The sequence below is a fragment of the Lathyrus oleraceus genome, chromosome 7 (assembly GCF_024323335.1).
Source record: "Lathyrus oleraceus cultivar Zhongwan6 chromosome 7, CAAS_Psat_ZW6_1.0, whole genome shotgun sequence".
Lineage (NCBI taxonomy): Eukaryota > Viridiplantae > Streptophyta > Magnoliopsida > Fabales > Fabaceae > Lathyrus > Lathyrus oleraceus.
Window position 1 is genome coordinate 135937646 of NC_066585.1, and position 23930 is coordinate 135961575.

Genomic DNA, 23930 nt, shown 5'->3' on the forward strand with positions numbered 1-23930 from the left:
ATATTTATTTAGCTTCTAGCTACATGCTAAGTAGTAAAAGCCACCAACGGTAAGGTGTGTTACAAAGGAAACTTCAAAATGAAAGCAACAAGCTAGAGACAATACCAAACACTTGAGCCACCCAACTTTCTAAGCAATGAAATAAAATTGCTTATTGACAGTTTACAGGTGCAAATCCAATGATGTGATTCCAGTCCAAAATAATAAATTTAAATGGCATGAAAGAAAGAAAAAAAACATCCCTTTGCTGTTTTTCGAAAATGAGCATGGATGGGAAAAAACAATACTGTGAAAACATAAGGACGGGATACTAACCTCCATGGCCATCATAAACACCAAAGTAAGACGTAGACTCATCCAAATACGGATGAGCTGCATGATGGCAAGTCATGTAGAAGAATTAAAACTCATATCGAATAAATTTTGATATAATAATGGACTACTAAAATACAAGAGAATCAAGGTGGACCAAACATGAAGCACCTGCGTCACATACATGCTAATCACTAGAAGAGGACAATTTTCCCTCTACTAAGTTGAAACTTTACCATTCCTATTTATGAATTCACAATAATATATGACTGAAATCAGTTTTATTAATGTGCACATAATGATACCTCCACACCTCATTGTAGTATATTAATGATGAAACAGTAATCTATAAGTTTTTTATACAAAAGATAAAGATAAGTTACAACTCAATTTACAATATTCTAAGTCAACAGTGCAAATAACAAGTAAACAACAACTTCTAAAACAACTTCCCACACATGCAACCGTGCGTGAATTTAACAGCATCACACATATATAGCACATCATTAAACATAAATCGAATTGCTGTAAAAAGCGATATACAAAACAAGTAAACAACAATATATGAACCAAAAAAAGAAAAGAATAGTTACAACATCTTCCATAGAAGCACGCCGGCCCTGCATCGAAGACAAACCGAAGCGAAGCATTCCATTCTCACCATCTTCAGAGGCCTTTTCAGTTTTTGGAGCGCTCAGGTATATCCCCATCTCAAACTGCAATCACAAAACACACAAAAGAAAAAAACCAACACTGAGTCACAAAAAAACTATGCACTATCAATCACATCAAATCAGTGAAGGAAATAACCCCTTGAAATATATGTTATAACTACAGATCAAAACTACATCAAGCTACTTCAAACATAAAACAAACATATAAAGATTAACTCAATACATTCGTCAAAAGAAAACCTCAAGAAAACAGATAATCCTTCATTTAAGCATTAGAACGAAAGCAAGAAAAATGATAAAACGATAAAAAGAGTGAAATACCAATGCTCAATGACGACAACAGTCTGGGCAGTCACTTCTTTAACAGCTCCAGAGCCTTCACCTTCTTCTTTCACTTCCCAAACGGATGGAGTGATGGGGGAAAAACTTAAATATAAAGCAAAATAAAACCTGTTGAAACTTTCTATTAGTTAAGAGAAAAACCAAGAGATGTGTAAAAAGTATTAATGTTTCATCACTTACTAGTTGCCATAAGAGAGGGAACAAAACTCTTTGATATAATAAACCGTTTCATCACTTTAGTAAGTTAGATCAATGGTACTTACTGGCCAGAAACTCATATATATATATATATATATATATAATATATATATATATATATATATATATATATATATATATATATATATATATATATATATATATATATATATATATATATAGGTCATGCATGACTCCAAAAAATCAAAAGTCATAGTTGACCTGAAAAATTGGACAACATAAACATTAGTTAAAAGAAGGCCTTAATTAATAAACAAATATCAACAAATAAAATATTTCAATTTGAAGTAAAACAGGTGGAGAATCACCATCAACAGGTATTTCAATAGTCCACTGGAACAACCACAAAACAACTTCAGTAGAGCTGTCATCGACAAGAACAACATCGTTAATCTGCAAGAACATACAACTGTAATTTTACATATTAGACATAATAATTTGACTTAATATGCAAGAATGTAATAAGTTATACTTAACCTATCTTTTTCTGTTAGCAACGACGCAATTGAAGCAAAATTCGACGGATTCTGTTACTTAGTAGCCTAGCTATTTTCTTCAAAATCCAAGAGACAAAATATAAGTACATATTCTTCATTCGGCCATTGAGTAGTGATATATATATATATATATATATATATATATATATATATATATATATATATATATATATATATATATATATATATATCATGCATGACTCCAAAAAATCAAAAAACATAGTTGACCTGGAAAATTGGACAACATAAACATTAGTTAACAAAAATAATAAGTAAATAATGATATACATACATCCATTTCAAGCACAACCCGAAGGTTGTGGCTGAGATTGTGATGATGAGACACCTGATACTCCTTTTGCTGCTAAAGACATTTGTTGAAACTCTAAAATAATTAAATAAACAATTTTTAATAAGGCATAATTATACAACATTACATCATATTTATTAGAAATTCAGTAATAAATTTACCTATTACAATATCTTCTGAAAGCTCAAAATCTTCCATGAGATTCATATCTTTGAAATAGGTAAAAGAAGGCCTTAACCAATTCTGGGTGCAAATAAAAGCCTCGGCCATTTAAGCAGTTAGAGAACTCCTATAGGTTTCTTGACTCTCCCTCCTGTGCTAAAAGCACTTTCAGAAGCAACAATAGACACTGGTGTGGCTAAAATATCTTTAGCAATTGTAGATAAAATAGGATATTCGATTGAATTACGTTTCCACCACACAAGAATGTCAAAGTTAGGATCCCTTTTGACACATTTACTAGAATTATACACCTCAAGCTCATTTTGTTGATCAATCGAGTCTTGCTCCTCTAAATGTTGCTCAAAAGCATCGACTCTAGCCATAAGTGATGAACGGGAAGCAGATGCATTTGTTTCATCATTGGAGACATTATTTCCACCACTACCAAGAGGATGTATGGAATTATGTTCTTGGTCATAAGCTTGCTTATACCAATCATACAACTTTTGTAAATTCTCTTTTATAGATTTTACCAAGTCACTACCAAACTTTGATCCAACTCCATACATGTCCTTAAACGCCCACTCAATGTAACTCAATTTGTACCTTGGATCAAGAATAATACCAAAATATATCATCTTGTTCATCTTATCAGGACTTCCCCAATATCTATTATATTTTTCCATCATATCTCCACCCACACTTGCGAAAAAATCATTTAAGTTCAAAGTAGCTTGCTTTAACTCACAATAAATGGCAGAGACTTGGTGAAAACAAGTATGCAAACTCACATTTTGAGAGGTCGAAAAAGTCTTAGTTGCTTCATAGAATAACTTTAGGAAAGCGCTAAAAGCCCTAGCAATGTCCCAATCATCATTACTAGGGGGATTACCTTTTCCAAAGAACTCCCTATAGCTCGACTTTCATCCTCAAGCTTTTCAAAAGCGAGTTGAAACTTCTTCGCAGCCTCTAGCATTAAATATGTCGCGTTCCAATGAGTTGAAACATCAAGACATACTGATTTTTTGCAAGTTATTCCAGCAAATTCAATGCATTCTTTAAACTTGGCTGCCCTATGAGGTGAGTACTTAACAAATCTAACAGCATCTCTAACACTAGTTACAGATAAATGTTTATCTTTCAAACCCTCATTTACCACCAAGTTCAAAATGTGAGTTGAACACCTCATATGAAAACACTTTCCATCCCCCATTAACCCATTCATATTTTCTATTTTTCTCTTTAGATATGTCACAACAACATCATTTGAAGTGGCATTATCAACAGTTATGGTTGACACATTCCTAATTCCCCAATCCCTTAACATTTATTCAATCTTCCTACCTACAGTTTCACCTTTGTGGTTTGGAATTACGGTAAAGCTTATAATTCTTTTTTGATACTTCCATTCGTTATCCACAAAGTGTGCCGTAAGGGTCAAGTAGTTGAGATTTTATATAGAAGCCCAGCAATCAGTAGTAAGTGCTACCCTATTGATCGGAAAAATAGCAAGTGTACTATTTTTATCGATGTAGTAATAAGGAGTTTTATTCCCAAGTATTGATCTCAGGGATTGCGTAGGAAATACTTATTTTACTTCTGATTCTATTTGAACAAAAACACAATGGTTTGGTTGGTTTTGGGAATTTATAACAACAAACACAAAAAAATAGTAAAGAATAATTGATTAAGATGAAACATGCTAGGGTGAGTGGTTGATTTAACTAGTTATGAATTCAAGTCAAGATTTCCTCAATACACATGAAACATTCAATTACCTAACCTCAGAATGTTCTTCCTTAAGTCCTTAATGAAGAAACTATTAAACTACCAATTCTTACTCAAATGTCCATTCAACTAATCATTGGTTTTAATCATAAACAATATCAAGGTTTATGGTGATTTACAAAAGTTCCTAATCCTAGGTGATGCAATTATAAACCCAATTGTGTGAAAACCCTAACAATCACAATCCTGTTATTGATAGTCATAGATCCAATTGTATTTGTCTGATACAAAAGCATAATAACATCACACAATTGAATTGAAATACGTAACATAGTAATAAGAAAATACATGGTTCGAATTCATAACATAAGATCAAATCAGGACCATCCCCCTAACATTGGGGGGTTTAGCCTCTCATAGTATTTAAAGAAATCATAGTGTGGAAATTAAACATTACAAAGAATTAGGAGATTTTGATCTTCAATGGTTGATGCCCTTGAATCTCGCCGTCTTCAAATCCTCCGTAGTAGCTATATTCTCCAGTGCAATGTTTTTCTCTCGTACGTCAAAAAGTCCCCTTCTCTTTCTTTCCAAAGTCTTCTAATACCCTCAGATGGTTTTTTTCTCCCAGCAAGAAGTCCAAAATACCCTTAATGAACAGGGCAGATCCACATAACATAAAGTAAAGTTTCTCAACCGCGCCCATCAACACGGGCCGTGTGGATTCACACGGGTGCCCGTGTTGCTCTTCAAAAGTTGTGTTTTTTAAAGTAAGCTATAGAGGCATCAACACGGGCCGTGTTGATGTACACGGGTGCCCGTGTTAACCCCCTGACTCCCCTCTTTGAGTGCTCCTTCCTGGCAAACGACACGGGCCGTGTTGATGTACACGGGAGTCCGTGTTGACCTTCCGCATCTTCATATTTTGGCCTTCTGGAGCATCCAACACTCAGCTATTAGTCCTTTTGAACCTATGCAACAACCTGCAACACTAACACTACCAAATCGAAACATAAAAGAGACTTTTTGACACAAACATGTAACAAAATGCAATGCAATAATAAACTAACGAAACATGTTAAATGACTTTAAAACAACTAAAAACAACCACAAATCTTACCAAAGTGATGAAAATATGCCGGATAAAAGGTGGGAATTCAATGGAAATGGTGATCGGTCACAACCCCAAACTTGTCTAATTGCTTGTCCTCAAGTGATGTATTGAGTCCAAACAAAGGTCACCCACGAATTCACTTTCCACAATGCAACCTTGTCCTTCACAACTTGTGTTCTTCCTTTCCAATCAAGTTTTCGGTTTTCCCGACTCAAACTGTCCACCATATTTCCACATCAGAGGCCTCGTTACCTGCAAGCTTTTTCACATACTCACAACATCTCTCATGGTTAGGGTGTTTACACTCACAACACAACATGCAATACCAAACTCTTAAATTTGAATAAATTCTAATTACACTACAACAACATATTCCACACACTTTATGAGGTCTTTTCGGTTGTAACGGGGCTTGGGTACGGTAGGATAGACACAGAAATGGATAACAAATGGTTTTGAACTCGGCATTCATGTTGTTTGATTTTTTCTTTTTTTTCCGTGCTTAACTCATAACTCTGGGGGTTTATTCACTTTTGACTCTTTTTAACTCAATTCTCTGTGAGCATTTTACAGGTGTTAGAGTCTTAAGTCTTGGCAAGTGCATTTTTTTATTAGGACATACACACGTCTCTTCTTTTTGCATTACTTTTAGATCTCTTCTTATGCACTCGCCCTTTCTTTAAAGATTACCACCCCAAACTTAGCTTTTTGCACATTTTGTAACTTACAACAATCATGCCGATTAATGGAAGAAAGGAATGATTAATGGTTAATATGGGGTTTATTACGAACAAAAGGCTAAGGATCAACGGGGTTCACGAAGGGTAAACATACAAATAGGGATGAATAGAAAGGCTCTGGGCTAAACAAATAACTTGCCTCAGTGTGTGTTGTCATGCTGTGAAGTCTCAAAAGAACATACACAAAGTCAGAGTGATAGAGTCATACCTGGATGAACTCTCATGATGATATTTAGTGTTTGGCCTTTGTATTCTCACCATGTTGGTTAAACTTACAAGCTCTGAAGCCTCCTAGTGTCATGTAGTTTCTTTTCCGATTCGGTTCTACCATACCACTCTCTCGGTCCAGTGTCACCAAATTGTGTCCGACTTTTACTTTCTCATGGTTGCATCAACTTCCGGGGTACCTTAACAGAACAAGTATGGGGAGTGTCTTTCATCCACTACAATCGATCCCGGATTCGTCCAACAATTTCTCATCACTCTGTACACACAGGTAAACAATAAAAACAAAATACTACGACAACAGAAGCAAAAACGAAAGCCAAAAACGATGAAGGAAAACATGAATAAAATGAAAACGAAATAAAACATGAAAGGAACCCCCCCCCCCCCCCCCCCACACACACACACACCTAAACTAAACATTGATCTCAATGTTTAAATCCAGATACAAAGGGGACTCACAGCGACTACTGTTGTGGAGGAGGTGGAGGCTAGGTTAACAATGGAGGAAGAGAGACTGAGAGTCTTGTAAAACCATAATAATGAAGGATAAGTGGTGGAGATGAGTTATAAGCCAAGTGGGTCCCACCACTTAAAACAAAAAAAATTCAAAAATCCATCCCGTACAAAACAACACGGGCCGTGTGTATCTACACGGGTGCCCGTGTTGGTGATCTGGTTTCCTCCTCTCTGCACACGCCCACTTCTTTGGTCCAGGGCAATCAACACGGGCCGTGTTGTTCAACACGGGCGCCCGTGTTGGTGATCTGGCTCCCTCAACATTTGAAAATTGTTTTGTTGTTTTACTGCACTTGTGTGGTTTCCTTCCATTTTGAGGTGTTTGTGACTTTGCCCTTCTAATTATCCTCCTCCCCTACAACAAAATTTTAGCACACACAAAGAAAAAGAAAAACGAAATAAATTAGAAATCAAACGCGTGGGTTGCCTCCCACGAAGTGCTTCGTTTAACGTCGCATGGCTCGACGGTTCATTTCTCTTATCATGGGGGGTATTTCAGGTTCAAAACCTTGTTGCACCTCTTGTCTATAAATCGGACATTGTCTCTTTTATCAGTGTGGACTCCTTTGTGCCACGATTCCTTTTTAACCTTCCTTTCGGTGTTAGGAATCTTTCCGTTTAGAGTGGATACTAGTAGTGGTGAGACTTTGGTAGTATTCAATGTCTTGATTAAGCCTACTTGATACTGAGATTCTGTATCTTCCTCCATCTCCTGGTCTTCAATAGCATTCAATGTTATTTCCTTGTTGTGAACTTTCAAGGTTAACGTGCACTCATCCATGTCGAGCTTGCATCGACTCGTCTTCATGAAAGGTCGACCCAGAATGATGGGTGCCTCATTGTCTTCAGGTATGTCTAGGATTACAAAATCGACTGGAAAAGTCAAATCCGCTATTGTTACCAGCACATCTTCAGCTATACCATATGCATCTTTTCTTGAGTGATCCGCAAACTTCAGATTGGTCTTTATATCATTGATATTTTTAATACCCAGCCTATGATAGATCGATAATGGCATCAGATTCACACTAGCTCCAGAATCTATTAGTACCTTTTTGAAGGTTCTTTCTTTGATTGTGCATGGAACTGTGACGGTTCCTGGATCCTTTTGTTTGTTAGGAATGTTCTGCTCCAGGGAGTTTGCATTATATTGTTCCTTACCGGATACCTGTTCTTTAGTGGTTGGTTTCTTTTCAGCCATTACCTCTTCCACGAATTTCTTGTACATGGGCATCCTTTCAAGTGCTTCAAACAAGGCCATATAACCCTCAATCCTTTTAAACATTGTCATGAATTTCTCTAAGTCTGACTCACTAGGTTCTTTCTTTGTCATTCTCTGGGGGTAGGGCAACTTAATCACCAGTTTAGTTCCTTTTATAGTTTCTTCTTTAGTCGGCTCGCTCGGTGATATAATTTTTTTCTTTTTAGCAGCCTTTTTCTCTATCGTCGTGATAGTATTAACATTCTCCTGACCTCTCGGATTTTGAACTGTTTCACTTGGTAGGGAACCTGGTGTTCGAGAACTTGCCAGTTGCTGTGCTATCTGCCCCAGCTGAACTTCGAGATTCTTTAGGGAGGCGGTGGTGTTTTTCTGATTGTTTCTAGTCTCTTCTTCAAATTGCCTATTTTGAGCTGCCAGGTTTTCAATGGAAATCTCCCAGTCTGCCTTTTTAGGTGCCTGTTGTTGTTGCTGTTGCTGATACTGAGTCTGATATTGTCCTGTACCCTGTTGCGGAACGTTCCCTCTCTGATCTTTCCAGGAGAAGTTTGGATGATTCTTCCAACCTGGGTTGTAAGTGTTAGAGTAGGGATTATTCTGCCTTAAAAACTTGATATCTTCTATCTGCTGTGGTGTTGCAAAGCAATGAACAGTATTGTATGGTCCATTACAAATGTCACACACATCGTTTGGTGCCTGTTGCACTTGAGCCACTTTCTAAGCACCTATGTTTAGTGCCTTCAACCTTTTCTCCACCTCTGCAGCAACTGCTTCTTCAATTTTTACTTGTTTGTTTGTTTATAGCCTCAAAACAATTATTGTAGATTTGCTTGACACCCTATCATACAACTCCAGATGCTCATTTGAGGCAATTGCTTCAATTATCTTCTTCATACAGGTGGTTGTTGCAAAGTTAGCTGAGCCACCGGCTGCTGAGTCAAGGATTTGTCTCGTTTGAATTCGAAGACCATTAACAAACATTTGCATCTGCTCAGTTTCATCCATGTTGTGAGTAGGACAAGCCACTAGAATTCTCTTAAATCTTTTATAGGCATCTCCCAGTGACTCACCCTCCTTCTGCTTGAAATTTAGGATCTCGTATCTTTTTCTCAGTGACACTGATGCAGGAAAATATACGTGCAAGAATGTTGTTTCCATCTCCTCCCATGTAGTGATACTGCCAGCAGGTAAGGAATATAACCACTCTTCGGCTTCATCTACTAAAGTGAATGGGAACATACAAAGCCTTATTGCTTCTTCGTTATGTCCAGGCATTTTAAGCGTTGTGCTCTTAGTTAAAAACCTTTGGAGATGCTTGTTGGCATCTTCATTCACTCTTCCAGAAAAGGACCGCCTTTCGAGTTGATTAATTGTGCTGGGATGCAGCTGAAATTGTTCTACATTTACCGGTTGGTTTACAATTGTCATACAACCACCCAGAGTGTTGTTTCCACCATAGTCACCGAGAAGTCTCTCTGGTGGTGGTGGATCTGCAGCCATGACCTCAGGAATTGTTTCTGCGTCTGAATCTGAATTCTCTGAGTGCACTGAAACAACTCCCTCCTCCGCTTTTTCTGCTATTTCCAGTTTTTCTCGCTTAGCTTGTCTCAGTCTAGCTTGAAGAGTTCTTTCTGGTTCTGCGTCAAAAGAAAAATCCGCTGAGGCCTTACCTCGCATAAACAAGTTAGACAAATATTAGAATTGAATAACAAGATTGTCACAGATAAAGTTTTGGTTGACGAGCAACAAAATTTCAATAGAATAAAAATTAAAATAGGTATTTTGGCAATCCCCAACAACGACGCTAAAAACGTGATCGGAAAAATAGCAAGTGTACTATTTTTACCGATGTAGTAATAAGGAGTTTTATTCCCAAGTATCGATCTCAGGGATTGCGTAGGAAATACTTATTTTACTTCTGATTCTATTTGAACAAAAACACAATGGTTTGGTTGGTTTTGGGAATTTATAACAACAAACACAAAAAGATAGTAAAGAATAATTGATTAAGATGAAACATGCTAGGGTGAGTGGTTGATTTAACTAGTTATGATATCAAGTCAAGATTTCCTCAGTACACATGAAACATTCAATTACCTAACCTCAGAAGGTTCTTCCTTAAGTCCTTAATGAAGAAACTATTAAATTACCAATTCTTACTCAAATGTCCATTCAACTAATCATTGGTTTTAATCATAAACAATATCAAGGTTTATGGTGATTTACAAAAGTTCCTAGTCATAGGTGATGCAATTATAAACCCAATTGTGTGAAAATCCTAACAATCACAATCCTGTTATTGATAGTCATAGATCTAATTGTATTTGTCCGATACAAAAGCATAATAACATCACACAATTGAATTGAAATACGTAACATAGTAATAAGAAAATCCATGGTTCGAATTCATAACATAAGATCAAATCAGGACCATCCCCCTAGCATTGGGGGGTTTAGCCTCTCATAGTATTCAAAGAAATCATAGTGTGGAAATTAAACATTACAAAGAATTAGGAGATTTTGATCTTCAATGGTTGATGCCCTTGAATCTCGCAGTCTTCAAATCCTCCGTAGTAGCTATATTCTCCAGTGCAATGTTTTTCTCTCGTACGTCAAAAAGTCCCCTTCTCTTTCTTTCCAAAGTTTTCTAATAGCCTCAGATGGTTTTTTTCTCCCAACAAGAAGTCCAAAATACCCTTAATGAACAGGGCAGATCCACACAACATAAAGTAAAGTTTCTTAGCCGCGCCCATCAACACGGGTCATGTGGATTCACACGGGTGCCCGTGTTGCTCTTCAAAAGTTGTGTTTTTTAAAGCAAGCTACAGAGGTATTAACATTGGTCGTGTTGATGTACACGGGTGCCCGTGTTAACCCCTTGACTCCCCTCTTTGAGTGCTCCTTCCTGACAAACAACACGGGTCGTGTTGATGTACATGGGAGCCCGTGTTGACCTTTTGCATCTTTATATTTTGGCCTTCCAGAGCATCCAACACTCAGCTATTAGTCCTTTTGAACCTATGCAACAACCTGCAACACTAACACTACCAAATCGAAGCATAAAAGAGACTTTTTGACACAAACATGTAACAAAATGCAATGCAATAATAAACTAACGAAACAGGTTAAATGACTTTAAAACAACTAAAAACAACCACAAATCTTACCAAAGTGATGAAAATATGTCGGATAAAAGATGAGAATTCAATGGAAATGGTGATCGATCACCTATTGCAACCAGACTTAAAAAAGGCCTTTAACTTTTGTTTTTCATCCAAGTATAGCTGAAAACAGTCCCTAGCTACTGTACGCCTAGATGGGACGGTAAATTGGGGATGCATTACTTTGGAATAAAATTTAAACCCTTCACCCTTTACTGCACTAAATGGCTGCTTATCTAGAACTACAAAAACTGACAAAGCACTTCTACAAGCTTTCTTGTCAAATCTAGAGCTAACTTGAACCAACTTACCATCTACACTTGGGTATGTTAGAATAGTTTGTGTGGAGTCAGTTGACATGACAAGGGGCTTCTTAGAACATTTTAAAATATGGTGGTTCAAATTAGTGGTGTCGTGAGTCCTAGGGTCACACAAGTATTTTTTATGGCAGTGTTTGCAGGTTGCAGTGGGTGCATCGACTAGGTCATCGGGTAATCTAATAAAATGTTCCCAGCAAGCAGATGATTGCCTAGAACCACTTGCACTAGATTTCCTCTTCTTTATAGGTTTCATAGCTTGACCTACTTCATTAATTGGTAGATTTTGATTAGGCTCACCAGTCACTGAAATAACGAAGGAGCCAATCAAGAACTACCAATCAACAAATAACGGTTCCAATTCATACACCACTAGATTTAAAACTATGATTAACAATAAAAAAATTGTAAAGAGAGTAATAATACTTGATACATAAAAGAGAATTGTAAAGAGACAGAACAGAGACAACAATAACCACACCAAAACAAGAACAATACTTAGAACACCACTGCATTGATATATAAGAACCAGAAAGACAACAATAACAATATAAATTCTTAGAATAACACTACTGTTACTAAAACTATGATTAAAATTATTAACAACAAAAATAATTCTTAGAATAAATTCAGCATCCCAATTAAATAAGTGTCATTCTAAATAATTATTGGAAAGCTATAAAAGTATTGGCTAAATAAGTGATATATATTATTAAAGTATTGGAAAGATATAAAAGTATTGGTTAACCCAGTGATATATATTATTAAAGCTGTAGCTGATGTAGTTTAGAATGAGATAAAAATGAGATAAAAATGAGATAAAAGTATTGGTTAACCCAGTGATATATATTATCAAAACCAATATGCATAAGCTAATTTTTGTTACATATAACTAGCAAAAGTCAGGTTCTTTTACTTGCAGACTTTTCCTTTAACCATTCCTTGTCCACCGGGTTTACAAGGAGACTACCATATACAGAACCAAGTATAAGGAAGGGGAAAAAACTTAATTGAGGAAAGAAACAATGTATCAGTACATGCTGATCACACATAACATGTCCATACAGGAAGGGACAAAGGAATTGTAAATAATAAACTAGGTAGTCAATCAAACTCAGATAAAAGTATTTATAGACAGATCTTAAATTTAAGAAAAGTATTTATATTTCTTGCAAATTCATTTAGACATATCTTACACTTACAACAGATCTTACCTACTTAATCTTTACATTTTGTTTGTCCATCTAATAACAAAGCAAGATAAAACAAATATAAAGGGACTAACATAGATTCTGTAATTGTGGTTTTAGTGTTATTTCCTATAGAATTTTACATGTTTTCATGTTTCGGAGTCCCTAGATATATACAAATTTTCAGATCAGATGACTTATCTATATAGAACAAATCAACACAGAATATTATCATGTCAAATAGCGGAATTAATATATATATATATATATATATATATATATATATATATATATATATATGTATGTATATATATATATATATATATGTATATATATATATATATATATATATATATATATATATATATATATATATATATATATATATATATATATATATATATATATATATATATATAAAAGTTTATGGAACCTCAACAAATCCCAGATATTAATACGTGATAAGCTATTAATACATATTGAATGACTTGATGCTTCTAATTTTCAGAATTAAATTCAATAAGCTAAATATTATTGTATCAACATGCTATTTGAGGTTTTGGTGAGTATCTTGGATCTTCTCATTCACCATGCTCGCAAACATGTTAAATGAGATAAAAATGGGATTAAGTATACAACATATTCTTGACATAGAAAATGATCATTAGCATGAAATAATTCCAATAATTGTATTCAAATCCTACAACTTCATCCAATCTACTGGCTTGTTCATCTACACTTTGAGAATCAGTTTAAAACAGTCCCAATTCATATGCACACAACACATACAAATAAACCCAATTAACATACATTTCAAACAATCTCATACACTACTAATTGGTTTTAAATCAATTTGAAAATCAGTTAAAAATAGTCACAATTCAGCCCAAATTCATATGCATACAACACATACAGTCCCAATTAGCATACATTTCAAAGACATGAAGTCAAATACACTTACAATTGCATTGCTCTTGCTCTAAGACTCTTTCCATGCTACTTTGACGTTGATCCATCTATCCAAACCAAACATCAATAACATCATTAGGTAAAGAATGATACAACATAAGATAAAGACTGATACACAAAAAAAGTTACTAAGATTCTTTAGACTTTAGACTTTTTAATAACAGAAATAAATAGACTAGCTATGACCCAATTGCAACAACCAAAATTTTGCATTACAACCCATCCTTAAAATTGTTGTTAATGGACAGTCAAACAGATAAAAGTTATGTCAGAATCTTTTACTTGCAATTTTTCCAGGTATCAAACTTCCGGATGCTGTGAGAGGAGAGTTGAAGATGAATTAACAAAACTTCGTATGATGGACAAAACACGACTTGGAAATCATGCACAAAACAAAGAACAAAATCATACACATAAAAAAATAAGATAAAAACAACGAATGAGGAATCAAACTTACAAAGAATGAAGAGCGAACTCAAGCTTTCCAAGTATCAACAAGGCTAGATCCTTCGAAACTCATTCTAATGGTGAACTAGTGGTGGGTGGCGAGAGCTGAAGATAAGGTTTTATGGTGTGAGAGTTGATTTGAACGAACACTGCAACTTCGTTTGATGGTAGTTAATGATAATGGGTGGTGAGTAATGGTGTATCTATGCTGGATGGTGAGAGTTGAAGCTAGGGTTGGTGAGTGATGATGGTGTGCGGCTGAGGAGTGAAGGAGAGAACAAACAGAATGAGAGAGTGGTAAACCCTAGTTCAAAACGACACAGTTTTTCCTAGGTCTCTCAACCGGGCCGGTCAGAGTACCCGCGGTTCACTAAAACCTACCCGGACCCGCCCATTAAGAACCGGTTTAACCCATTAGTTAAATCCGTTTAACCGCTAACCCATCTTAACCCGCCCAATTCCTTTTTTTTCTCCGGTTTTCTACGTTTTGGACCGGGCTTCGGATCCTTGTCCAGCCCTAATGCTATATATACCCATGACCAATGTTTGAGTGAAAAAAAAACCTAGACCAATAATTGAAAACGACGCAATTTTCCCATATCTTTCTCTCTCAACTTTAAAGCCGCCAATGAGAAATATGAAGATTCATTGAAAAAAATATGATTTTTCTGTAACTCATGACCTCCACATGTTAATCCCCTCACCTTTTTCATATACCACAAAAATTCATCATGTAAAAATCATTCACGTCCCCATTATTCTCTCATAAACCAACCTACTGCATATTTTCATTCTCACAAACAATTAAACCAACCAACACCAAACCAATTTCACTCCATCTACTAACCCAACCAATATCAAATAACGCACAAGCTATACACTATCTTAAAAACAAATAAATCTAGTCACTTATTCACCATAAGCACTCTCAATAATGAAAAATATAAGAAAAAGAGTAACTTGACTTTTCTCTCTCACAAAAAAAAGCAACCACCATTTTTGTTTTTGATAATGACCTTGTAATGGATGATACAATCACCATAAACCTCTCACATACCACTACCTTCTTCCAATAATCATATTTTCTTTTTATTTTCAGTAACTACATGTACAACATAACTACTACTCTTAACCTCCTCTCATACAAACTCAAAAACACCACAAGCTCTTCTTCATTCTTCCATCAACTCAAACAACCATATTCTCACCATGTAATTCCTTTACTTCATTACTACAACCTTTTACTCCAACTACACAAATCTCACTTACTTTTCACTACACTAAACATTATCTTCTTCACCAACACAACACCAATAAACCAAACAACATAAAATAGAAGCAAAACATGTAAGATAAAAAATGAGGAAACTCAATACGAACAACAATGCATAACGGAACCATACTCGACGCTCACCGCTAAAATTATGCCTCCCCGTCCGGATCTGGGGTAACTTTGTTTTTCTCTTCATATCTTGCTTCCGTCATTTTCACTTTTATTGAAAAAATGTGATATTCATTTTATTTGTTATGTTATTGTTGTTTGTTTGAGATAAAAGAAATCGAGAGACAAGACTATGTGAAAGGCAAGTTAGAGAGGATGAAGGGGCGCCGCCACCGCTGGTCGGCCGATCGTCCCATGTGTTTTGAAACTAACCTGTGTGAGAGAGACTTACGAAAGAGAGGTGAATGTGTTAGTTTCTTTTGTTACTTCTGTAACATGCGACGAAAGAGAGGAGAGTCTTTTATTCTATTTGTTTTTTATAACATGGCCACATGTCAAGATTTGATTTGTAACTTTTAAATTTTAATTTTTTTTGTAACATCAGAAAAAGGGATGGTCCCCTCTCTATACACATTTCTTTTTCCTTTTTTTGTTGTTACATTTATAGTTTTTGTTTATTTAATTTTATTTTATCATCTATTTTGTGATTAGGGCTATGTGTGTTTTATTGGGCCTTAAGCCCATAGATTACTTTATGTTTCTTATTTCATTTTATTTATTTTGTTTATGTTAGTTTTTTTATTATTAAAAATAAAATAAAAAATAAACCCTTTTCATGAAATAAAAGAGAGAGATTACAAGTTTACTAAGAAAATGAAAAATATATTTGATTTTTATTTTATTTTCTCCCCTGTCAATAATTAATTAAATCAAAAATCAAAGAAAGTTTAATAAAAAAGATTTTATCTTTTTTAGTTTGTAATTATTTTGTATTTCCTTTGCTTTTCTTTATTTTTACTTATTTGTGTTTGTGTACTTGTACAAAATTGTATATTATTTGTTTTATCTTTATTTGCATTATCCCTCCAAATAGCAAATGTATCCTTATCCCCTTATTGTAATTTGTACTTATTTTTTGTTTTTGTTTTTTTGCCCTTAGTTAGATAAAATTAACTAATTAAAATAATCAATAAAAAATAAAATCAATCCTTTTTTCAAACAATTAAAATACTTGGTCAACACCAAGTTTTATTTTCAAAAGTGCTTGGTCAACACCAAGTTTCCATCATTCTAATTTCCAAACATTTTTTCACATTCAAATCAATTTCAAACTATCTCATTTTTCAATTCAAATCATTTCCCAACCTTTTTGCAAACAATAATCAAATGCTTGATCCAACGTCAAGCCTTTTTTCAAGTAAAAAAACATGTAATCATTATTTAACACTTTTCATTAAATTGGATGAAAATGAACGATGTGTAGTCCACGAGCTCCTAAGAGTTGGGATCCGAGATGTAGTTCCCGTCAATCCAAACACTCATCATCCTCCAATAAATTTCACAACGTGTAATAAACCTCAATCAACATCGAGTGCGTTTTCTTAAATAAACTCAAAAGACCTAAAACTATTAGACTTTTTTCACAAATAAGATGAAAAAGGAATAGTGTGTAGTCTACGACCTCCCGAGAGTTGGGAAACGAGATGTAGTTCTCGCCCGTCCGAGCTCTCGTAATCATCAAAAATACTTCAAACACATCAAACTCTTTTCTCGCAGTTTCACGATGACCTTCAAACCCTTTTAAAAAACGAAAGGTTTTCGTCTCGAGACGATGCAAAATAATACTTCATCCATAAATGTGTGAGTCGAGATAAATGATGTTTTCCCATGAATGTCGATATGTAGAAATCCATCTAATGTGATACAAACGCCCGTTCCTCGTCTGTTTTGGTAGCAAACAATGTTTTTCCGTCGATTGAGACAAAATAGTTTTCGCTAAAATCGACCAACAAAGAAACATTTTCTACCTAGGACTACATAGCCTTGAGTTCTCCATCGCACCCGGAGATACGTAAGAGCGAGATTCAAAGTCTCATCAAGCACTATATTAAGAAATAAACCTTTTTGTCCTCTTCTTTTCCCTTTTAATAACTTGAAAAGCCTAACATTTTCAAAGCTAACATTAATTCGCACAATTTACCAAATGGTTCACGTTGAATACAACGGACGTGAGGGGTGCTAATACCTTCCCCTTGTGTAATTGACTCTGAAACCCTGATTTGGTTATGATGACCATATACTTGTCATTCTTTTAGGGGTTTTATCAATATTTTCCCTTTCCTTATTTGAGAATAAATAAAGTTCGGTGGCGACTCTGTTAAGTTTATCCTGCGAGCGTACGGTTGTGCTTCGCGAGCGTTGTGTTCTCTTTTTTATAGGTATGGCACTTGCCCATTGTCATCCATAAATTGGAAGGTATCTCTTGTATCTTTTGTGGGGATTACCTTGAATCAATCTCTCATTTGTTTGTCACTTGTAACCTAGCTTATAGTGCTTGGTATAGTATTTTTAGGTGGTTAGGGGTTCATTTGGCTCTTCAGAGGGAGTTGGGGCTTCTTTTTTAGTATTTTTTTTCTTTAAATGGTAGGGCTAATTTTAGGGGATATTTTTCCATGATTTCGCATGCAGTGGTGTGGATTATCTGGTTGATGCATAATGATAAGTTATTTTTTGGATCAACATCAAACATGAAAATTATGGAGGATATGAGTATTTTTTTGCTTGAGTTGGTTTCATAATAAGTCAACATAAAATTCACCATCCTTCTCCAACTGGCTTCAAAATTATATCACATGTCTTAGTCAATAGAGGATCAAGAGTTTTGACATACTTTATAGGGATCAATGGTCTTCTGCGTTGCCAGGGGTTATTCTGGTTTGTTGATGGTGTGTCTGGTGATCGAAGCTCTAGTCTATTTTTTGTTAGGAGGTGCTTTGTCAAATGATGGATTTAAGTGGTTAGTCTTCTTTCCTCAAATGATAAATCAAAGTGGTTAGTCTTATTTCCATAAGAATCTTGGAGCGGTTAGTCTTCAAGCTTATAAACTTTGTAAGCTTTTACCATGGGTTGAGCTAACAAACCTTATACATTAATTTTATACAGACTAACCAATAACCTAGGAGAATTTGATATTGGGTTAATCTCGAACCTTATCCATGCTTTTATCACAGGCTAAGCTTTAACATAACCTTGGTTTTACCACAGGCTAACCAAAAACCTATGTTACTTTACCACGAGTTAATCTCAAAATTTTCAAGCTTTTATCACTGGCTGAGCTTGAACCTAAACAGAGGTTTGATCACACAGTCCTCAAACCAAAGCTTTTACGAGTTTAGATTCTAACCCAAACAAATCCCTAAATAGATAATATTCAACCAAGGTGTATATAAAAGATTGATTTTGTGAATTCACAATTATACCCTTCTAGAATTACAAAATATCCTCACTCATAGTAGGACTTTCTCAAATAAGCACTTCAGCTAAAATATTAGTGAGATAAAGTTAAAATAAATTTTAGAAAGAGAGAGAGTAGTGTCAAAACACGATTCTGGATGAAATGAAATGGGGGGAGGGGAAACATCTATTTATAGACTAGAGATTGGCTCAAAAAGGAAATTAGTTTTAATTCCTTTTAAGACAATCTAGTCGATTAAAGCCTAATGTTAATCGATTAGAAACTTCAATGATAATTGATTACCAATTCCAAAAAAGGAAAGAAAAGATATATAGTTATTGTACATCATTAAGGCACTGTCGTAATTTCTTAGAGCTCAATTTTGAACTGATCTAATCGATTAGACAAGTGCTTCATTCTATTAGAAAAGGCAAAACTTTGCCTATAGCAATTTTGACTACTCCCGATTCATCTGACACAACTTCACGATATTTTAGAAAATATTTTCTTGAGAAAAATCAGTTTGAAAATAAGTTTGTGTGTGTGTGTGTATCTGTGTCTGTGTTTTAAGGATGCACTTTTATGAGAATTCCCTTTTACTTTTACAAAATATTCACTCAGACTAAGATAGGGATTTCATGTACTTCAAGACTTTGTCATATGTTTTTTTTTGTAGACACTTGTTTGAGTTCACTTGAGATGAGGCTTGGACTTATATTCAATTTGGTTGCCATCATCGAATAATCAAGTTCATCAAATCCTAATACTTAGGTTTGCATCTTTATTCGTTTAAGCACTTATGTTTGACTTGTTAGAGGACATTGGAGCCATCATGAATAAGTTGCCATCATCAAAACTTCAACAAACGATGTTGTCTTTGTTAGAATCATATCACCTGTAAAACAAGATTCCACAAGATGGAGGTGTCATTTCCTTGTTTGGGAGGATGGCCTTTTAGAGTCTTTAATATGGGTTATCTTTAGGGTCGAGAGGATGTTTGGGTTTGGAATCCAGACCTGGTAAGCGCTTGTGTGTGAGTGTTGCCTATAATTCGCTTATCTCCCTAGCTAGGGTGTTAGAGAATAAGTATGGGTTAGTGCTTAGGGGGTTGGCTAAGATTTGTAATAGCTCAACAACTTCGAAAGTTATTGTGTTCTCTTGGTAGCTACTCTAGAATAGGTTGCCGACTAGGCAAAATCTCATATGGCAGTGGATTGTGTGTAGTAATAATGATGTGGCATGCATTGTGTGTGTTGGATCGATGGAGTCAACATATCAGTCTTTGTGTTGTGTGGGGTTGCCTCAATTATCTGGTATATGGTGTTTAGGTGGTTGGGGCGACCTGGGCCTATGCCGCAGTCAAATTTAGGTGTGTTTAACTTGTTCCAGGGTCTAGGGAAGGGAAATATGATGTCTTTGAGTTTGGTTTCAATATGACAATTTATGGTATGGAGTATTTGAAAACTTTAAAATGATTTTATTTTATACAGGAGCGCTTATTAGTCTGACATGGAAGTGAGTTCAAGATCATGCTCTGGGTTTTGACATTACTTTGTTAGACTGAGAGTGAGACCTTTCAAGTAGCTAAATATTTTTAGGACCGAGTTTGGTGGACAAATGTCCTCCTTTTATTTTTTTTCAGGTGTTCGAGTCTTCCTTCCTCAAACTTTGAGCTTGAGTGTAAATAAAATTTGTTGTTGGTTGGCTACTTCGTAGTGGTTTCTGCCTTGTTATTCTTTCTCTTGTTTACCGATAGTTTTTTAGTTTATCCTTTTCATGAGTTTTCTTGGAATTTATTGTTTCACGTGTTAGTGTCCGGATAATGTTGATGTTCTTGGCTTTTTGTATAAATTTGATTCTCTTTATTTTTATTTTAATATTTTGTTTTTGATAAGCAAAGAGTGGAATTAACTAGAGCACTAAGGATGCTCTAACCCAATCCAAGAAAAAAAATACAGAAAACAGAATACAATAAACAGAACGAAGTGCGAAACTGTAAGGCCAGAAGGAAAACAAAATTACAATAGACAAGCAATAAGAGCAATAAAAAAATCCTGAAAATAAGAATGATTAGAATTACTCGCAATGACACTCCATTTCCAGGCTGTGAGTTTGATAGCAAGGATAATTTCATTGACATTAAACAACTATCCTTTGAATATTAGATTGTTGGACAACATAACCTGCAATTCAAAGATGCTACTAGTTAATGCAGGATCTATAGTAGGTAAAATTTTCTCCAAGTCCCACACCCAATTGTCTTCAATCCAGTCGCCAGCATTATCAATAGTGCAGTTCTTTACAAATGCAGATTGGTAGATATCAGGAAAAATATTGATAAGGCTATGTTCGCCAATCCAGTTAATCTGTCAGGATGAGGTTTTAGTCCCATTACCAACAGAGCAACAGGTCAGGACCACCCCACAATTTTTTTTGGAAAATGGATTCTAACTCCTTTCTAATATAGGTAAAATATAGGAATTGAGTTCAGAATTGAGTTAATGAGGGTATCATGCTTTATTATTAAAAAATAGTATAAACTTAGTAGTTTTTTATTTTATCATTAAAATTATGCACTAATAATATTTTTATTTTTTTTAATCAATTAAATTTATTAAAAACAATTAGACAAAATTTCATTTTATTAAAAAAAATCAGTCGAAAAGGACAATAGTATCTAAAAAGGGAAACAAAATCTTAAAAAACAAACAAGAGAAAGAAATAACAAATCAGGAAACAGAAAACTGTCCAACAAAACCCCTTGAAACCGCGACTGCGGTCAATACTGCAGCAGTATAACTAACGAAACCCTGCTCAGCACACAGCAACAAGAAAACCACGTACTATACGTATTTTTGTTTTGGAAATACTTGTAAAGAAATTGACTAAATATGGTAGTAATCAAACAAATAAGTCAAAATGTTGATTATTAAGATTTATGATAATATGGAAAATAATGAACGTGCACGTTTCAACACACTTTATCATTTATGTATTGTGTCCTTCAAAGTTTATATATAAGGTTTACTATTTCATTGTAAATTGCACTCGCACACATTAATAATTATTTATCATCTTCTCCCTCTGCAAATTCTTCTCTCATGGCTGGTTACAGATGGATAAGGCCCGAGGTATTTGTATTTCTCTCTTTAACTCTTTGATTAATAACAAAGTAATGATGTTTTTTTTCTTCTTTTTGGATAGGTATATCCACTATTTGCTGCAATTGGTACTGTTGTTGGAATATGCGCCATGCAACTTGTTAGGAACATATGCACCAATCCTGAAGTCAGGTACGTATACATTTCATGCCTTATATGCGAATGAAAATGAATATTGAATAATGTGATGAGTGAATTATATTGAATTGGTTTTTAGGGTAAACAAAGCGAACAGGAAGGCTGGTGTGCTTGAGAACTATTCTGAGGGTGAGGGATATGCTGAACACAGATTCAGAAAATTTGTCCGAACTAGGCCACCTCAGGTTATGCCGTCTGTCAACAAGTTCTTCTCTGAGCCCGATTTGTAATGAATGAATCAAGTTGTTATCAGAATATTTGGTCAAGTTTGAAATAATTGAATGTAAAAAGGTTAGATGTGGGAGGTTCTTGTAACTTGTTGATGGTTCTCAACTATTTTTTTAATGTAATAAAATATTTCGGTACTTTTTGTTGCATCTGTCCAATGTCGCCTATGATATATTAAAGATGACATATTTTTCCTTAAACTACCAATCATAACAAAATGATATCAGTAGCAGCTCTTAAGTTGTAGATCCAATGAAATAAAATCCTTCAATAAAATTGCATATTTTGATTGTAAGTAATCACAAGAAATCTTCTTTTCTTTGTTCAATTATAACTATTTTTATGGGCATTTTAATTTTATAAAATAGATTGATGTTGTAAATGTGATGTTACAAAGCAAACGGAAACTGGATCAAGACAACAATATCCAAATGGATTTGGACGGAAGAAAATTTTAACTCATATTCCTTGAGTTATATCCGTACCATTTTAATTTTTACTATTTATTTCAGACTTTCGAAAATCAAATTGCACCATTTCACATTCGCATCGGGAGGCTTTGAAAATGACATCCGGTATGTTTTTTTTCCTTATCGGATGACTTTACAAAAGATATCCGATTTATATCAAAATTAATTCTGGAAGACTTGCTAAAAGAGTTATGAATTTGTCTGAAAAAATGTATTATACTGGAATATTTTCCAAATGTGTTATGATTTATATACTTATGTTCACTGGAACAGTTGGAGACAAGATATCCAGTTTAGTTACTTTGTGTACGAGAACTCTTTTATCTCTGGTTTGCTTTGTTAAATTTATTTATTTTTTACAATTTTTTATGTTGCAGGTATGGAAATTCCTCCACAAATATGCGATAAAAATCAAATATATGTAAATATTTCTGATATTTTTTCAACTACTTAAAGATTTGGTACACGAGAATAAGTGATAAGGTGGATTAAAGAGGCCGAAATCCGAAATAAAGTAGCTGTTATTATCACTCATTCAGATACTGAAACATGAAAGAGAGAGAAGTAACAAATTAATATTTGGTTACAATAAAGGTGGAAAATACAAGGGTATTGATAGTGCAACACAAAGTGCGACAAAAAAATGTGAATGTCCATTTAAAATCAGCTCGACTCCGGCGAAAGATGGGTCTAGATGGAAGGTTGATGTAAAATGTGGAGTTCATAATCGTGATTTGCCTGATAGATTAGAAGGTCATTTCTTTGTTGGTAGGTTGACTACATATGAGAAACATCATGTTGTTGATTTGACAAAGAGTCGTCTTCCACCTAGACACGTGTTACTTTCCTTGTAAGAGCGAGATCCATAGATGTCACTCAAATCACGTAAATATATAAGCATAAGAGTGCGATAACAAAGAGATAAGAGGTCCTAGAAGTGAGATACAAAATTTGTTTAAGCTTATAGAGGACACATGATATGTTTATTGGAGTAGAAAAAGAGATGACTCTAAAGTTGTGAGAGAGATATTTTGGGTCCATCCAGATTCAGTTAAGTTATTGAATATTTTTCCTATTGTGTTAGTTATGGACAACACCTACAAGACAAACAA

At 34.7% G+C, this 23930-nt stretch overlaps 2 protein-coding genes and 2 long non-coding RNA genes across 4 annotated transcripts; 2 read left to right on the forward strand and 2 right to left on the reverse strand.

Moving 5' to 3' along the window:
- Window positions 1–2632: 2632 nt before the first annotated feature.
- LOC127102451 (zinc finger BED domain-containing protein RICESLEEPER 1-like) lies at window positions 2633–3843 on the reverse strand. The gene is made up of 2 exons (XM_051039821.1): window positions 3409–3843; window positions 2633–3253 (listed from the first exon to the last, which is right to left on the reverse strand). The coding sequence occupies exons 1-2, from the start codon at window positions 3841–3843 to the stop codon at window positions 2633–2635; spliced, it is 1056 nt and encodes a 351-aa protein (XP_050895778.1).
- A 9379-nt stretch (window positions 3844–13222) lies between these two features.
- Window positions 13223–14876, reverse strand: LOC127103413 (uncharacterized). The gene is made up of 3 exons (XR_007794778.1): window positions 14156–14876; window positions 13981–14071; window positions 13223–13745 (listed from the first exon to the last, which is right to left on the reverse strand). It is a non-coding gene; the product is annotated as an uncharacterized LOC127103413 (long non-coding RNA).
- Window positions 14877–15444: 568 nt separating this feature from the next.
- On the forward strand, window positions 15445–15893 carry LOC127103412 (uncharacterized). The gene is made up of 2 exons (XR_007794777.1): window positions 15445–15592; window positions 15702–15893. It is a non-coding gene; the product is annotated as an uncharacterized LOC127103412 (long non-coding RNA).
- A 5897-nt stretch (window positions 15894–21790) lies between these two features.
- Window positions 21791–22497, forward strand: LOC127107380 (uncharacterized). The gene is made up of 3 exons (XM_051044664.1): window positions 21791–21952; window positions 22026–22114; window positions 22200–22497. The coding sequence occupies exons 1-3, from the start codon at window positions 21923–21925 to the stop codon at window positions 22348–22350; spliced, it is 270 nt and encodes an 89-aa protein (XP_050900621.1). The 5' UTR covers window positions 21791–21922; the 3' UTR covers window positions 22351–22497.
- The last annotated feature ends 1433 nt before the right edge of the window (window positions 22498–23930 follow it).

Coding starts and splice junctions, on each gene's coding strand:
- LOC127107380 (XM_051044664.1), top strand. CDS start 21,923: ATGGCTGGTTACAGATGGATAAGGCCCGAG. Junction 21,953..22,025: donor ACAGATGGATAAGGCCCGAG/GTATTTGTATTT, acceptor CTTTTTGGATAG/GTATATCCACTATTTGCTGC. Junction 22,115..22,199: donor TGCACCAATCCTGAAGTCAG/GTACGTATACAT, acceptor ATTGGTTTTTAG/GGTAAACAAAGCGAACAGGA.
- LOC127102451 (XM_051039821.1), bottom strand. CDS start 3,843: ATGTTAAGGGATTGGGGAATTAGGAATGTGTCAACCATAACTGTTGAT. Junction 3,254..3,408: donor TAGGGAGTTCTTTGGAAAAG/GTAATCCCCCTA, acceptor TGTGAGTTAAAG/CAAGCTACTTTGAACTTAAA.